At 42.9% G+C, this 18,483-nt stretch overlaps 1 protein-coding gene across 1 annotated transcript; it reads left to right on the top strand.

The window, feature by feature from the left end:
- The first annotated feature begins 574 nt into the window (after nucleotides 1-574).
- Nucleotides 575-3,927, top strand: LOC147421797 (GDSL esterase/lipase At1g71250-like). Its single transcript, XM_086503237.1, has 5 exons — nucleotides 575-1,193; nucleotides 1,421-1,548; nucleotides 1,879-2,118; nucleotides 2,916-3,171; nucleotides 3,465-3,927. The coding sequence occupies exons 1-5, from the start codon at nucleotides 959-961 to the stop codon at nucleotides 3,653-3,655; spliced, it is 1,050 nt and encodes a 349-aa protein (XP_086359363.1). The 5' UTR covers nucleotides 575-958; the 3' UTR covers nucleotides 3,656-3,927.
- Nucleotides 3,928-18,483: the final 14,556 nt, after the last annotated feature.

Genomic DNA, 18,483 nt, shown 5'->3' with positions numbered 1-18,483 from the left:
ATTAATGGGATCGGTAGATTTGGTTGAAAGGTACAAGAAATTAAATAAATTGCAAAGGCGAGAATGAAATTGAGAGTAATTCTTTCATGGTGTTAAATGATCCCACATGTGACGGTTTTTGTAGTGGCATGCATACATTTCATGCCATTGTCATCATGAATATATGGGGGGGATTTATAGGATGTATACAGCCTTTAAAAAGGAGGCTTTTTTGAAGGGGCTTTTGCCCAAGTCTTGTTGGTGTGACCTCTCTCACTGGTTGGTGAATTTCTGAAATTTAGCTGGCTTCCGCCATTGATAGTGACCTTCGTGGGTAGCTTTAAGCATTCAATGCCCCATAGCTTCCTCTCTCTCTCTCTGTCCCTCTCTCTCTAGCTTTTGTTTCCTGTGTAAAATACACCGCATTTCTTTGCTTCTTCAGGCTTTTTGTTTGCCTTTTCTGGATAATTTGTGAGCTCAACTAAATTACACTACAATCATTTCACTGCAGTTCAATCTCTCTCTCTCTCTCTCTCTCTCTCTCTCTACGAGTGCACGAGGCTCGAGCCAGCATGCATACACTGATACACACACACACACAAGCACGCAGCTGCTCTTAAAAGGCCAACTTAATCCGGACAGCTAGGAGAGTAGGTGAGGGCGCTCTCTGCTCTCCCATATAGAGCTCCACTCCTGAATTTCTCTGCTGCAGCAGCCTGCAGGGAGCAGGGGAAGCCGTGCGCCGGAGAAGAGAGGCCAGTAAAGCTAGAGCTTGCCTTCTCTCGAGTCTCACCTGCTCTCGTCGCACAATTCTCTGCGCATTGTCAGAGCACGTGAGTGCGTAGAAGTCGTGTGTTATCCGCTGCATTAGGACTGAGCTGGAGAACAGGGGATAGCAGGCGACTCGGGAGAGTTGTGGGTGCTTTGCGTCCACACCCTTCAAGTACAGGAAGTGCAGGGTGAAGAAGGAGCGAGCGAAATGGGTGTGTGGGCGGTGCTTGTGTGCGTGCTCGCTTGCGCCTCTGTGGGCGCAGAAGCTATTTCTGCGAAGCCATTTCCCGCTTTCTTCATATTTGGGGATTCACTCGTGGATGTGGGCAACAACAACTACATCATTTCGGTGGCGAAAGCGAACAACCTGCCCTTCGGCATCGACTTCCCAAAAGGACCGACGGGCAGGTTCACCAATGGCAAGACGGTGTTGGACGTTATATGTATGTATCTCTCTCTCTCTCTCTCTCTCTCTCTCTGGCAGTCGATCTTCGTTTCTTCTTTCCTATCGATTATATGCTCTGATTCCATGCTCGCTTTCTCTCAATGCATTCTGGGCCGTGTCTTTGCTTCTTGGGGGCAGCTCAGAGAGCTCAGAGAGAGAGAGAGAGAGAGAGTTTCCCTTCATCGCTCTGCGATTACATTTTCATTCCTCATAATGACTTTGCAGCTGAGCTTATCAGCCTACCTTACCCCCCACCATATCTGGATCCTAAAGTCAGAGGCAGTGCTCTACTGCAAGGTGTAAACTATGCTTCTGGTGCAGCTGGAATTCTCCGAAGCAGCGGCTTTAACTTTGTAAGCGTCCATTGCTCTCTGCATATTTGAGTAGCATTCAACATTAATGAAATCAATCCATGGTGTCATTTGTGATTAATATGATTCTCCAGCTGTCATTAGGAGTAGATGCATCATTATACCTATCATTAGTGATTAATGTGATTCTTTACGTGTCATGAAGAAGGATTAGACATCTACATGCATCTTTCTACTATTGGTAGCAATTGATGGCGGATTCAATTCTCTTACCTGTCTTAAGTTCATCCTTTAAGTGGTCAATCTTGAAGTGAATGTTGAGAGAGCGATAAATGGCTGTGCTCAGCATTAGCTTTCTTTCCCTGCTTTCAGATTGGAAGAGTCGACTTCGATACACAGATTGATTGGTTTGAAAATACTTTGAGCCAGCTCAATCAACAGATTGGAGAGTCTGCTACCAAGGATCTAATTGCCAAGTCTCTGGTTGCAACTGTTTTTGGCAGCAATGATTATGTCAACAATTATCTTCTTAGCTATGCTCCCATCAACAAGGTCTACACGACTGACCAATTGAAGTTTGTGCTCTTGAACAAAACTGCTGAGCAGATTAAGGTAGGCCCTCATCTTATACACACAAGAAGTTTTGGACAAATTCTCACAATAATTCCCACATTGTGACCTACCTCTACCTAGGTACTATTGGGGCAGGGGATCACCCCCCCCCCCCCGGTTGGTTCCCTACCCCCCCCCCCCCCCCCCCCCCCCCCCCCCCCCCCCCCCCCGGTTGGTTCCCTACCCCCCCCCCCCCCCCCCCCCCCCCCCGGGTTGGTTCCCTTCCCCCAATTGTACATAGGTAGGTATGCGGTGCCTCTAGAGCACAAGCTCACGATGTTATGCATTGTATGAAAAACACTGAAAAAGATTCTGTTTTCATATATGAAAATTTCAAAATCTTCTCGTGGTACTTAACCATGGCATTGTTGTGGCCAGTTTTGGGGTTAGTTATTATACATATATGAATTTAATTTAACAAATAACTAAATAAATTTTTTTGTATGTTAAATGTATTGCGTACATGTATGTATGTACATATGCATGTATGTATGTATGAATGTACATATGCATGTATGTATGTATGTACCATATGTGTGTGTGTATACACAAAGTTTAAGGGGATGCTGTGTATATCATATGCGTAAATGTATATGTATATGTATGTGCAATATATGTATTATATTGATGTTTACATATTAACATTCGTGTGTGTGTGTGTGTATATCTATTCATATTTACATATATGTGTGCATACAAACACAGTCAATAGTATATGTATGTGGCGTTTGGAAAAGCTCCCACTGCGTGAATTGCGCTTTTTTCTCCCCTTCTCTTAACTACTTGATTGCATGCAGAGAATTTACAACCTCGGAGCACGCTTAATTGCTGTCTCGAACATTGGTCCTCTCGGATGTATTCCATCACAGCTTGTGAGACAGCGAAGTGTGAATGGCGAGTGCTCTGAGTACGTTAATGGCTTAGCCAGTGACTTTAACCAGGGTTTAGAAGGTATTCTGAAGCAGCTGGAACAGGAGCTTCCAGGCTCTAAGATTGTTTATGCAGATGTCTACACCAATGTGCTTGCATACGTCCAGAATCCTCCCAAATATGGTATGTCCCTTAATCCTTAATCTAAGACTGAAACATAAGTCTCTAATTAATGTGCTGTTGAATGAGTAGAGGTGGTATTAAATTTGCTTCTAGCAACAAGGAAGTGATAATCTAGTTTGAGAATGGATAGACATTGAATAATGGAAGTCTTAGATACACACATTGGCTATTATGTTGTATCCAGAAGATGAATACTCGGGGGGGGGGGGGGGGGGGGGGGGGGTAGGCAAACATCATGCTTTTACCCAATGCATTCCTTCACTTGCTAACAGATCATATGTTTTTGCTCGCAGGATTCAAGTCTGGCTCAATGGCATGCTGTGGCCGCGGCAAGTACAAAGGGCAGCTGCTTTGTCTACCTATCTTAAAGGCTTGCCCGAACCGCAAGGACTTTGTCTTCTGGGATGCCTTCCATCCCTGTGAGGCTGCCAATGAGATTCTTGGCAGAGCCCTTTATGAAGGTCTCAAAATTAACATCTCTTAATCCTCTCAATTAAGCTCTTCTTCTGACACGGATTGGTCTCTCGACTCGATGGGCGTTGTGAAAGAGGTTGTAATAGGAGCACTTGAGCATTGAAGAAGAGCCGATGACAAGCTGTTTTTCCCTCATTATTCTTTGCTGATTATGCTTGCATAGAGGGTTTGATTTGCAGTGGGAGGGAGCAGCCTTTTAACTGTATTTTCTTCATTCCTTAATTAACAGGGATGAAAAAGAGTGAATTTATTCTGCTAATGGTTTGATTTGTCTTTGATGTCTCTGGTAGCGTTCTCTCTCTCTCTCTCTCTCTCTCTCTCTCTCTCACTCACTCACTCACACACACACACACACACACACACACACACACACACACACTTTTCACGTTGTAATTGCCAGGTTTGTGGAAAGGAGAAAGGGGGTGCTTGTGCACCAATGGCTGTCATGATATAGCATAAGAAGATTCAATATTTAAAGAGGGAATTATAAGTAGCACAAGCAAGGAGTTGGTTGGTAGTGCTTTATTTTCACATTGCCATGACTAATATTACATTTTACTCTTGTGGTTCTAAGATTTTTAGACTTTGATTGCCTCTAATAATTTCTCTTTTTCTCTCGCTATCGAAGGCAAACGTTGACACAGAAAGTCACGATCGATCTTACTCTATATACATAAATCGACTAAATGCTTCGAAGAATGATACTCTTAACCTCGACATGAAATATTGTTATCTTCCCAATTTCTAAATCAGTACACAATGAGGAGGCATGTTAAGGTCATGATATAATTCTTGTAAATAAATGTACTAGGGTCAATTAATTACACTTCTTTATTACAGCTCTTGGAAATCGTACAAACCAATGTCATTGACGATCTCTAATAGCTTACAAGCCTAGTGCCCATCAAATAGAAGATACCCAGAGTAGAAAATGGTGAACTCCATTGAGAAGGAAGGTTGGAGATCCCAACAATCCAAGGACTAGTAGACCTGCATTCAAAAAGCACGGCATTTGATATGAAGTTCAAAATTGGGCTTTGGCAATGGTTATGAAAAATATAGTTACTTGTTGGTTTATCAAAACTATGTAGTCGGACACACCATTGATGCAACTATGCCAAAGTCAGCATGGTTATAAAAGACCATAGTTACACAAGACCTTGTGTAGCGTATAAGACAAATGACTAGTGCAATGTGGGACCATGCATGAGGTACCTGGGATCTTTGTGAGCTGTATCTAGCCATATGAGCATGTCCGGTCGTGTGCATGTGTTCTAATAATAATATCTATGGTCACACATACATAAGTATCTTGTCATAGGCAATTCTTTTGATCTTGGCATTGCTAAAGTAGAGTGCTTTTGCACATTGAAGGTTTCTTTGTTTCTTTTACCTCAAACCTTTGTAAAGTTGAAAAGCTACAACACCCTCAACGCTTATCGTCTCCTCTCTAAACGTTGCCCTTCAAAGCTAACTCTGTCAAAAATGCCAAAGTAGCCTCAAGTAGAGTTTTGTTTTCCAAGAAGAGGACAAGTGCGCACACTTGTTGCAGCCTTTGTCAGGCACAATAGAACAACATTGATGGAGCAAAAGACACCGTGTGCACACTCACACACACTCCCACCTTAACATAACACAAGAAATTCTTCTACTTTTCTTACCTCACTCAAGACCACTCATTTTCTCTCCTCATACTCGATTAAAGCTCCAAATATCTCGACCTACAAGACCTTGTCTACCCACACACTACGTAAATGAGTTACGTTGATCAAGGCTTGGAATCACACTTGATGGCTATAAAAAATTACAAGAAATATAAGCAAAAACACAAAAAACTCCAGCCACCAAAAGGCTTCTCTCAAACCCTTGCAAAAGCTTCACCAAACTCTACTCGTTGGACTCTTTGGTGTAGCCTCAACCTTAATGGCACCGATACAGAGTCACATAGTCTTGCAAAAAGCTGCATCTTCTTTCCTCAATTTCCCTCACACATCCATGGAAACCTTATAACTTCCATAGACTCTCTCAAGTGAAAAATTGAAGAGAAGAAATCCTCATTCGCTCCTCCACACACTCCAAAATAGGACGCAAATGAGTTGGGATTGCACAGAACTCTCTTCCATACCAAGAGGTGAAAGTGACGATCTTTGAATTGTCACTCTCTCAATTGGACACCCACGGCCACCGTTGTTGATATGGCAGATTTCAACATCATTTGATCCATTTTTTAAATCTTTTTGGATCATTTTTTGCCATTTTTGACTTTGGACGAACATTTTTTTGTGGAAATAAACCTAAACAGACTCCAAAATTCTCCAAACTTGTAGGCTTGATCCTTGACACTCAAGTTGCATGGCCACATACCAAAATTCTAATTTTAAATCACTTCTAAGTCGGTCCACACGTTGTGAGCGGAATGGAAACACACACACCGCCTCTATAATCACCCGACACACACTCTTGGGATAATACACACACACTATTGGGCACCACTCGGCTTACACAACCCAGCTAGCTGAGACAGAGAACACATGCCAAATACAATCACAAATTTGAACAGAGGCTTCGCTCACAGGAGAAACTTACACAGCCAAAACAGCAGGCAAAAGTGAGGGATTTGGCAAAATGGATAGCGCCATTGTGTCCGGAGAGGCTAAAAACCCAAGCCTGCAATATCAAGGCGCTCAAATTCGACCTCGGATGAGCAGTTTATGGCCAAAACAGGCTCCAAAAATAGCAAAAACTGAGTTGCAGTTGTTCCTCCTCTTCTCTCCACGTTTTGCTGGTCTTTTTCTCAGGTCTTTCAGTGTCCACACTTCACTTTATCCCTTTGGGCACCTTTGGCCTTTTATTGACTTCAAACGGACCCCGAACCATACCAAAAACTGGCCACGTAGTGCATTTTTGTCACCCTTCTACATCCCTCCGCACACTTGACACTCAACTTTTTCCAATAATGCATCTCGCAACCACCTGAAGTGGCCCCCAAATATAGTCCTCATGATGACCTTTTTGCATAATCATCACAAGAAAATACCCAGGTTGTGTCCTCGCTTACCCACACGTAAGTATTGACCCCCTCGACCTCCTGACGCCACTAGATGCCGTCTGACGCACTTGCTTATCTCATATCGTTGGCCTGCGGGGATGGCTTCCTTGAGAAGTTTTACGCGCCACCAACTCCTCATTATTATAGAAAAAACACACTCGTATTGGTGATAATGAAAATCGATGTACTATGTACACGCTGTCCTACCTGTACACATATGGTCCCCACGTAACCACCTGGCTCTGGAAAATGAGCAATTCTTTATTTGATGCACCATGCATGGGTATGTACATATGCGCAATCTAAAAAAATCCTAACATAATTTGGCCATCCCCTAGTCTGCTAGATCATTCATGATCAGCAACAGCAAAAAGAGATATGAGACTCGCCGCATCACAGGTCTCCTCATCCCTCACAAACATTACTTGTTCTGCAGATAGCTCATCTTGCTCCACCATCATCAATCTAGCATGATACAATTTAAGACGTAATCCATTTACCCTTGACTTATGTAGAATCCCATCCAGGTTAGCCAACTGATATGTACCATTCGAAAAACACTCCACTACCTTGAAAGGGCCTTGTTGTAGCGCAAAACCAAGTCATGTTTCTTGATACCCTTACTTTTGACTTTTTCATTTATCTTTTCTAAAGCCTTATCTTGCATCTGCCTATAATGTTCCAATGCACTCATCCTATCCAACTGAACCTCTTGTAATTGTAAGAGCCTCTCTTTGAATGCATCACTAGATTGCCCAAGCAACTTTTCTAACATCTTGATGGCAGGCAACTCTACTTCCACAGGCAATAGTGCTTCCTTTCTATATACCAAATGAAATGGAGTAAACCTTGTACCTGTCTTCACCAAAGTACGGTAAGCCCATAATGCACTAGACAATTCCAAATCCCAATTCTTTCCTTGGTGCTCTGTCACTTTCGAAAGAATTTGTACCAACTCACCATTGAATCTTTCATTTAAGCCACTACACTACGGGTAATAAGGAGTGGTATGCTGGTGCCTAATCTTCATCTTCGCGCATAAAAAGTCTAATAGTTTAGCTCCAAATACTGGCCCTTTGTCCGAAAGTAGCTCTAGTGGCACCCCAAACTTGCAACATATTTCATCGTACACAAATTTTGCCACATCTTTTGCAGTGATTTGCTTTACTGCTATAGCCTCTGTCTATCTAGAGAGATAGTCCACTACAGTCAAAATATAGCTTCTGAACCTCCTTGTGATATGTAACGGGCATATTGCATCAATCCCCCACTTTTCAAACACATCAAATGCCATAATGGTTTTTCGTAGCTCCGGTTTCAACACTCTCTCCCCAAATGCTTGACACCTATTGCAAGACCTATACCAATGGTGAACATCCTTGTGTAAACTAGGCCATACATACCCCTCTTGCAAGACCTTATGCAAGGTGATCTTTAGAGCAAATGTCTGCCACATGCGCCTTCATGATTCTCTTCCAACACTCTAAAAAGCTCCTCCCGCCAAGGTACATGTCTCAACACGAGATCAACCCTTTTTATGTATAAGACATCACCAATGAATTTGTACTTGGATGCTCTACGCACAAAACCATACTTCTTAGACTTGTGAATGTCCTTCAAAATGATTCCTGTTAGCAAAAACTCCTCTTCTTGAGCAAAACTTCCCCGACCATGATAAAGAGGTAAATTGGTCCTTAACACAAATAGCTCCCCAATCATGCTCTGAGCTGCTTCATGTGCCTCTCCATTTAGAGCCAAACTTCCCCAACCATGATAAAGAGGTAAATTGGTCCTCAACACAAATAGCTCCCCAATCATGCTTTGAGCTGCTTCATGCGTCTCTCCATTTAGATCACGTTCAATGTGTCTAATGCTCCATGCTTCAAACCTTTAACAGGCCTTTAATTCTGAAACACATTTCTTTCAATGAGGTGTTCTTGCTCTTCCACACGCCCAACACTTGCTTCACAACTAACAAGGCATCACCTTTTATGCACAACATTCTAATCCCATGCTTCAAACAAATGTGTAATCCGGCTTCCAACGTAGCATATTCAACCTCATTGTTACTATGCGCATCCAATTTGAACCCTCTCTTACATTCTAGTTTCCCTCTAGATCGTAAAGTGCTATACCCCCTGAAGCTGCATCATGGCTCTTTCTGTATGAGCCATCAAAGAACAACACATGTGTATTGCTGATCTGTGGCACTTCTTCAACTACCCGTTTCACCACCTCTTCCTTAACAAAAAGGGGATTCTCCTTGTAAGTCAACAAATCAGCTAGGGTAACTCTTGTACTGTCTTCCACTAAAAAAGAGAATTCAAACTCTTGCAGCTCAATTACCCATTTCTTGACCACGTTTGACATGTTAGTGCCATTAATGAACTGTGGCAAAAAGGTGTAACTCTTTAAGAAAACAAAAGGTCGTGGTAGCAAGTAATGACGAAATCGTCGCGACAGGCAAATATTACATTGGCCATCACTAGCTCTACTTCCGAGAATTTTCTCTCTACTACCAACTTCACTCGGCTTGCACAATACACTGGCCTCATATAATGGCCGCCCTTCCCCTTTTGCAATAGCATGGCTCCAATGGCATCATCCACTACCGATGGATTTACATAAAACACTTGCTCCCAATCAGGAGCCTGCATGGCTGACAACCCCCCTAACACCTCTTTCACCTCTTGAAACAATTCTTCACACTTGTCATCCCATTGCAATGGATCATGCTTTGCCACTTGTTGTAATGGATAAAGGAGCTGTGAAGACAATGGAATAAACCGTGCCATGTACTTCACTTTGTGTATAAAGGTTGCCAATTGCTTTGTACTCGTAGGTGATGGAAGAAGAATAATAGACTTAACCTTGTCTGGATCAGCCTCAATGCAATTTTCTGACACCATATGGCCCAATAACTTCACCCTTGGCTGTGCTAGATGACATTTCTTTGGATTTAGTTGTCCTCCACATTCATCATATCGAGCCAATACCATTTGCAACTTCTCATGGTGTTGAGCCCTACTGCTATAGACACAGAAGTCATCCATAAAAGCTTTAACACAACTACCAATGAATGGTTCCAATAACCAATTTGCTCTCTCTTGGTAGAAGGATGGTCCATTTGACAACCCAAATGGCAATATCGTGTAGCAATAACAACCCCTTGGCGTAATGAAATTTGTCTTTTTTCAGTCTTTAAGAGCAATCTTCAATTGAAAATAGCATGAAAAACCATCATACACACTGTACCTCTCATAACCTGCCATTGAATCCAAGATCTGATCAATGAATGGAAGAGGATATGGGTTCTTCTTAGTGGCTTCATTTAAGGGTTTAAAATCTACACAAATCCTCCAATTTCCATCCTTCGTTGGGCTAACTACTACTGGACTCACCCATTCTGTGGTTTCCATTGGGACTATGAACCCTGCCTTCAATAACTTGTACACCTCTTCTTGCAAGGCTTCCATCTACTCTTGACCCATCCTTCTTAGCCTTTGCCGCACTGGCTTAGCACCTTCCTTGAGCTCTATATGCATCTCTTCTCCTTTGAACCCTCTAATATCTTCATATGAAGTAATGAACAAATTAGGAAAACTAGCCAGCATGTGCAAATATATCTCCTTCTCCATAGCTGAGAGGTCTCCACTGATCATTTGTGTCATCAATTCTTGCTTCTTTGACAATTCAACCTTGGTTTGCATCAGCCCTTCAATCACTTCCTAAGGCCCTTCACTTTCATCTTGAATCTCATTTGCAAATGCAACTAAACCAGACTCATGGATTTCTTTGTCCATCAAAAGAAATGCAACATCAACATCCTCATCACTGCTGGTAGTACTATCACTATCCTCGTCAGTCACTAGTCTTCATCACTAGACTCATCCTAATCTTCATAAAGCTCCTCCAATACTTTCCTTGTGTCCATATTAGATAGCTTCTTGGCACCTGTCTTTCCATAGAGGCTAATCGTACCACGTCGCCAATCTTGAACAGCTCCCACTGCACGTAACCATGGTCTGCCCAGTATAATAGGGTATGCTCCCAACCCGGCTGGCATCACATGGAAATCAACCACCGCCTTTGCATCATACGCCTCTACTTCTAAGCTGTTTACAACACCCAAACATTTCACTTTGTGATGGTTTGCCAATCTGATCCAAAAGCCTGACACCCCAGTCACTGTAAGACCCATCTTCTCAACGCGTGAGTGTGTTATGACACATATTTGGGCTCCGCCATCAACATAATCTTGTCCCAAATTTTTTCTTTTGTGCCACACATCCACTATTGGGTAGATATCTGGTAGCTCATCCATCGCCAACACCTTCACTGAACCTCTCTCTGGTTCTTTCTCCATAGGGTTAACCATCCTCTTCCATTGTCGCTTTAGCTTAGGCACCATCTCTATAAGCTGCCAAAAAGTAACATCAGCTTTCCTGCTTGTCAGATCCTCCTTCAAGTCATAGCTTAATTGCCCATCCCCTAGTGGAAAATCTGAAACATGAACTTGCGACAAGCCCTTCTTTTCCTCTTGGCCTTGACATCCTCGTCTTCATGGCTCTTTCCTTTCTTCTTGCTAGGACCTGGGGCATTTCTTCCGTCCTTATCTTGTGTGGTCCTCTTCCCAATAGGCATCACTAATGTATCCTCTAGCTTTGCTGCCTTCTCCAAGGTGACCACACTTATCACTTTTGTCTTTCCCTTTTCCTCTTGGGTTAATCCACTGGTTCCTTCTTGTCCCTTAATTTCAGTGCCATAATCATTTGACGTAGTTAGAACGTGTCTTGGCAATGGATACATGTCTCCCCCCATCCTTGGTGGCTTATCACATTGCGGGCTGATGTGGCCCAACTCTCCACAATTATAACACGTGGCGTCTGCCTCCAGAACCTACCATTGTTTTGAACACAATTCATGGGTTTTTCTTCACCTCCTGGCTGATTTGCAAACCTCCCTCGACCTCGATTATTTCCCACATTACCTAGCATGTTTAGGCTGAGATTCTTCATTAAATCTACCACTTGCCTCATGTCTTGCCTTAGCCCATCATCTTGCACTATTATAGTGACCACTACTGGCATAACCTGAGGCATTAGGAGAAAGTTGGACTCACTTTTGGGCCCTGTAAGAATTGCCACGTCGGCTTAAAGAGAGAAAATAAAAATGTTAAATTGTGCATTTTATGTGATACTTTTCTGCGCAATAAAACGCCAAAATGACATTTTTTGGTAGGTAGCCGCCATCTTTATCATTCTTATCCTTCGTTCTCTTGTCAAGAATCCAAGTAACCGTATGACTAATGATTTGAAATGCCAACTTACAAGTGTTCCCTCGAGAAACATAAGCCACAAAAACTCTATCAACTCTAAACTTGAGAATATGGCCTTCCCTCCCAAAACCTGAGATATTTCATGAGTTTCGAGTCTCCGTCTTCTTCTCTATCAACTCTAGGAATGGAGAACGCTTCTTTTCCTGATGAAAATACTAATTTGAACTTGCAATCCTCAGCCCCTTCATCTTTAACACTTACCCAAAGAAAGAACACACATCATCTTCATGTTGATGTATTGCAAGAGTACGCACCGTTGCAGAAACGTAGGAGGGAGTCTTTCTTATCTCAACGGGAGAAATAACTTAGAAGGACAAACAAGGAACATCATTTGGATTTGTGGACAGATGGGTCTATTTATCCAAAGGATCCTACGACAAATGCGTCACCTCCCTTTGCTAATATCACTAACCTCTTATATTTTACAGGCGATGGCAAGGATGGGCTATTGGGATAAACCAAACATTTGGAAATGAGAGGATTGAATGTGGAAAGGCAAAGAAACTTCCTGGCAATGGAAAACATGCAGCTGAAGAAAGTTAATGAAGCATTCTCTTAAAAGATTTCATCAAACAGAGAGACAATCCAAGGCCTTGAGAAGAAGATCACAAGTTTGCGAGAAAAAGACACCGTGCTTGGTAGTCGAAAAAGAAAACAAGATCTGTGCAACATTGAGAACATGAAGGTTGGTAGTGGTGGCATGAAAAAACGAATACAAGCTTTAAGGTAACTCGAAGTTTGTTTTTTCAATGTGCTTCATTAAGAAATGGATACACTTTCCTATACATGATCATAACACATGGTGCTTTTTTGGCAGGTCTTTACTGCATCCAAATTCGAACGGTGCAGGCTTCAATGCCGGAGTGCATTACAGCCGTCTAGTTCCAAAAGAAGTAGCTGAAGAGATGATAATTCAGAAAAAATTTCGTAAGTTGAAAGGGAGGCTACTTACCTCCTTCATGAACGAGAATCAGCTGGAACCAATGGAAGTGCAAGCAATACTTGATGAGAGTGGCATCTCGCAGATGGGATATATGGCACTCTTCAAAGCATTAGCTAAAAAGTCTCAAAAATAAACTACAGAGAGAATCATTGCTGCCAAAGCCATCACATGTAAAGTTTGCTCGCCGGCACATAAACGATGAGGTGTTTGAGAAACTTGGGTCACCATTCCATATTGAAGCAACGTTCTTAGGCAAGGATGGCAGAGAGGTACAGTTTAACGAGCACAACAACCTCTTCGTTGATCTTGAAGCATTGCAAAGGTATGCAGTTCACTTCTTTGACATCAGTTGAGAGGAGTGTGGTGGGGTTCTCAAGTTTGTTTTGAAGCTCGACGAGTGCGAGGTCCTGAAGAACAAGAGAGTCACCATTACCCTCATGAACAGAGCTCTGGATCCATCAATAACGAAAGAGGATCCACGATACTTCAACATGCAATCTGAAAACAACATTCTAACTCTAGGATCATTTCAGGTATACTTCGTTCACTCTATGATAACAAAAATATTGATTATTTGGTTGTTGATTTTGTGTTTTCATTTTTCACTGCAGGTTGATAAGGAAAATTTTGAAATCCTCGATTGGGTTTTTAGTCAAACCCAAATTCCTTCTATCATCAGTGAACAAAGAAACGGAGCCGTTCTTTCAGTGGAAGGATTTGGTGACTACACAGTGGAATGGCACATGGCAGGTGACTTAATGACTCTTAAGTGTATGTACAACATAACACATGGAGCAGCTGTGGCAAATCCATGCTTATATTGCATGGCTGATGCACAATCTCTTGAGAGTGTGCAATGGAATAGAGCTCCCAACAGACATCTTCAAGATAAGACTTTTAAACCAGTGCTTGATATTCCTCTGAGTAGAGTTCACGTCTGTACACTTCATGCACTCTGTCAAATAATTGAAAAGGTGGTTCATTTGTACATATGCTTTGCATGGACATTAAAGCCAGAGAGTGAGTCGAAAAGAGTGATCAAAGCATTAGAGGGAGTGCTCTCAGACATTGGTTTGCATGGAGGCAATTTCAAAATTGAAGAGAACCCTAAGATGTCTCAAAGTCGGTACAAGGTACCGAGGAAAGCATCGATAGGTGGAGTGAAGGCAAGAAGGTTTCTTGGGTTTAGCCTCAAAGATTCATATAGATAAGAAAGGAGAAACCTGTTCAACAAATGGAAACAGTTACATAAAATGGTTAAAGACAATGTTGGTGGTGGGGCAATCCAGAATCACAAGGCGAACGTGTGGAAATCACTAGATAACATTTTTCATTACGTTGAGCAACATTCTTGGGACCAAAGTAAGCTCACATCATTTCAAGCAGCCTTGCTGGATTGGAAAAAGGCTTACCTTACAGGGTGGGGTTGGAAACATATCACACATTACATGGTGGGTTGGCATTCTACGTATACAAAACAAAATTTTAAATTGTACTCTACTGACCATTTTGTTTTATTTCAATACAGCACATACTGTTCAATACAACACATACTGTTCAACCATGGTCCATATTTTGCAAAGACATACGGCTCACTATCAATATGGTCCACACAAGACATGGAAAAAACCCACTACATGGCAAGAACAGGTTATTTTAAGCACACTAGACATGGGGGAGGAAAAGAAAAGGCCAATAGCCTATTAGAGTTACACCAATGGACTTATAGACGACTAATTCATAAAGCAAGGCAGAAGGAACTTCTTAAGAGTTCAGAAATTACACGGTCTTTACAACACATCCGCAAAGAGAAGAAACAGATGGCTTAGGGAGATTCAAATGCAGTGGAGCGCCATGCGAGGTGGCGACGGTCACGAGTCACGAGCGGGAGAAGATGGACCTGAGCCCGTCGTTTTTATCCTCTTCGATGCACCTCCTTCTTCCTCACTTTGTACCTCTTTGATGTGCAAGCTTTGTAGGCGAGCTCGTTCCTCTGTTGATGGCAGCATCCCCACGGGCATCAAGCGTCTTCTTTACCTCAGAAACAACCGCTTGTTGTATGGATCTAAGCTTTTCGGGTCTTCAACCCTTGCAGCCAGAGCCTGACCTGTGTAGGACATGAAATAGGGGACTCTGAGTGCTTGGCACCCATACCCAATGACAAATACGTGTAGAGAAAACTGTTTCTCAATCAGAATTAGTCTTTCTGCGTTTAGTAGGAGGGGGTGCCCACCACACAATCTTGTAATAACTTTCATTGCAAACAGTGGGAACTTTGCATTGTCATCGGAGTATTCCTTGTGGTATATTATGATCTACATAAAAATTGTAATAATTTATGGGCCGAAAGTGAGATGAGTACAATTGCCAAGTACTTGAATTGTTTCTACAAACCTTTTTGTGGTTGAAACGCCCGATGCAGTGAGACAACGCCGCATCCTTGCCTTGGACTCTAGTGACAAGCCCTTGCCGTGAGCCTCCCGCTCTTCTAAGGAAACTATCGTCATACACTAGCACTTGTCAACAAAAAAAATGATCATGATATTTTATCACTGGGCCATCTCCAATAACATCTGAATGCACGACAAAAGTTAACATCTGATTCTCGTCCATTTCCAGCATCGACCTCCCCCACAAGTGAATAGACTGACTATTCATTACCTGATCTCTGGGTGCCATGGGCCTACCCATGTTTTCCAAGCCGATTTGTTTTGTTGTCGATTCAAACTGCTCATCTGTTGGCAAATTGGCCTCTCTGGACTTCGCTTCATTGAATGTATCTTTGATCAGTTGCCACCCTGAAGTGAACTGTGTCGCAGACAGCTGTGTCAGCAATAAGATGTTGGTCCACTCCATCATCATCCACAAACCCCATGTCTGCCTCACAAAAATTTGCAATTGCAGCTAGAGAGTAGTCCTCCCGTATATTGAGCTCATGCATGATATTTGTGAGCAGAACATAGTGGGTGTCGCCTGCCATAGCAAAGCTGGGAGCACAATTCAGAGGCAAAGTCACTTCCTTACTTGGACTTTCTTGCTTGCACCCTATTGCTACACCCGCAAGAGAAACAAGAGTTAAGCCCGCATCAAATGTTTCCTTTAGTACCTCTACCCGCTCCTCTTCTGGGTCGAACTGCACCTCCACATCCTGTCTGCAAGTATAAGTAATAGACAAACCCATTGTAGAATTCCACTAAGCGACACTTTTTGAAGTGCTTCATACACCTGTTTTGTACAAGCAGTGCATTGGAGGGACACTTTTCTAGACAGCGATTCAGTCTCCTTGAAGCACTCTTGTCAGGGTCAAGGTCGGCTGGGTGCACATATCTCATGCCATCAACTATCATGGAATTGTCACAAGTGACTGCCTCATACTGTTACAAATGGGTTTGTAGGTACTCAAATGAGCAATCTATAATCCTCTGTATAGAAAACACTGCATTAAATATTCATGATAGTTCTAGTGCACGGTGATGAGTACGGGCGTTGTATAAGAACGTGAATAGTTTTTCTTCACATGTATCCTCACTCACGTCTGTCTCTAGGACTATGATCCCCATGACTGAAAGCAAAAGCAAGCCAAAACTATTTGGTGTCATAACCAAGCGAATATTGAGCTTCGAGTACCCCTCAAGGTCTCTTTTTGCTTGGTTCTGTCCCGTGAGCTAATGTCATAAAGAGGTGACATCAGTTGAGTCAGAACCAAGCGAGTAGGGGCCCCAAGAATCCCCGAAGGGCCCTATTCGCTTGGTTCTTTCCCGTGCGCTAATGTCATAAAAGGTTACGTCACTTGAGTCAGAACCAAGCGAATAGGGCCCCAAGAATCTCCGAAGGTCCCTATTTGCTTGGTTCTGTCCCATGCGCTAATGTCATAAAAGGTGACGGCTCTTGAGTCAGAACCAAGAAAATATGGGCCCAAGAATCTCCAAAGTCCCCTATTTTCTTGGTTCTATCCCATGCGCTAATGTCTTAAAGGGTGACGTCACTTGAGTCAGAACCAAGCAAATAGGGGCCCAAGAATCTCTGAAGGGCCCTATTCGCTTGGTTATGTCCTGTGACCCAAGCATTCGGAACAGGTGGATAAGAACACAACATTTAATGTTATCAATGATAGATTTATAGGCTTACTCACTCACTATGCCCAAACTCAGGCACGGTCACATAAGGAGTAATTATTCCAACCATGCGGTTTGAGACTTTTAATTTTACCCTAACGCAGGGGCTTCGGTGCGCACACAGTTAATAGCACACAGGAAGGGGAGAGAGGCAGGGAAAAAGAACATGTCTCTGCAATATCCAATGGCACTGAAATGGATGGTGATGTCGTAGGCCACCGACAACAAGAACCAAAAGGTGGGGATGGCGACGTGGCAGCAAAGGACTTGACCCAGTGGAGGTCGCTCAACGCAAGATCATGAGAGGTGGCCAAGGGGAAGAGCACAGAAAATGCAAAGGCAACGGCGATCTGTTTGTTCTACTTGGACATGGAGATGGCGACTGTAAGGGCAATCGACGTCTGACTCTCAACGCAGGATCACGAGAGGTGGCCAAGGGGAAGAGCGCAGAAAATGCAAAGACAATGGCGATCTGTTTGTTCTACTTGGAGATGGAGATGGCGACTGCAAGGGCGATCGGCGTCTGACTCTAAATGCAGGATCACGAGAGCTGGCCAAGGGGAAGATCGCAGAAAAGGCAAAGGCAATGGCGATCTGTTTGTTCCACTTGGAGATGGAGAAGGCGCTGCAAGGGAGATTGGCGTCTGTCTGACCCTAAATGGTCACTCAAAAAGGCACGTGGGCTGCGCTCACAAGGACAATCAATAATAAATGGTCTCAGATTCCCATGCAGTATGATTTACCAACCACAATCTCGTACATAAGTGAAGTTGTCACCCTCCTCGAGGTAAGCATTCTAAGTTTAGAGGCAATACCCCTGCCAAACATCTCAACTATTCTATCTCTTTTCACGTCCTCTACTGCGCATCATTCTAATTAACTCCACCCCCATCGACGCTACGCGATAAGCAAACCATCCCAACTCCATCACCTCTTACTCTCGCGCATCCTTCTCTTACTCCTCTTCTGCAGTGCTTTAGTGATGCAGAACTCTACACACAATGACGAGGTATGCTACTTACTACCCTTTTGTGCACTTGTATTTTGTGTAGTCAGTACCAGGCGAATAAGGGAAGGTAAACCCTGTTTGCTGCACCTGTTCGTTTGGTGTTGACCATCGTCTTTACCATAGGATGTTTGCTTTTACACTTTTCCTTGGTCAGTACCAAGCGAATAAGGGAAGGCCACTTAGTTTGATGCCCCTGTTCGCTCGGTACTAACCAAAAGAAAAGTTAAGTGATGTCTGCTAGTACAGAGGTCAATACTAAGCAAATAGGGGAAGGTAAATCCCATTTGTTGCGGGTTTAGGGTTTTTTTAACCAAATACTCGTTTTGAATTTATAAGGGAGAAACAAAATTACAACTTAACACCGGGTTTTGAGTTAGAAAACAC

The sequence above is a fragment of the Adiantum capillus-veneris genome, chromosome 27 (genome assembly GCF_014529385.1).
Source record: "Adiantum capillus-veneris isolate H3 chromosome 27, ASM1452938v2, whole genome shotgun sequence".
NCBI lineage: Eukaryota > Viridiplantae > Streptophyta > Polypodiopsida > Polypodiales > Pteridaceae > Adiantum > Adiantum capillus-veneris.
This window is presented reverse-complemented; position numbering and strand designations above follow the sequence as displayed.

Coding starts and splice junctions, on each gene's coding strand:
- LOC147421797 (XM_086503237.1), top strand. CDS start 959: ATGGGTGTGTGGGCGGTGCTTGTGTGCGTGCTCGCTTGCGCCTCTGTG. Junction 1,549..1,878: donor GAAGCAGCGGCTTTAACTTT/GTAAGCGTCCAT, acceptor CCCTGCTTTCAG/ATTGGAAGAGTCGACTTCGA. Junction 2,119..2,915: donor AAACTGCTGAGCAGATTAAG/GTAGGCCCTCAT, acceptor GATTGCATGCAG/AGAATTTACAACCTCGGAGC.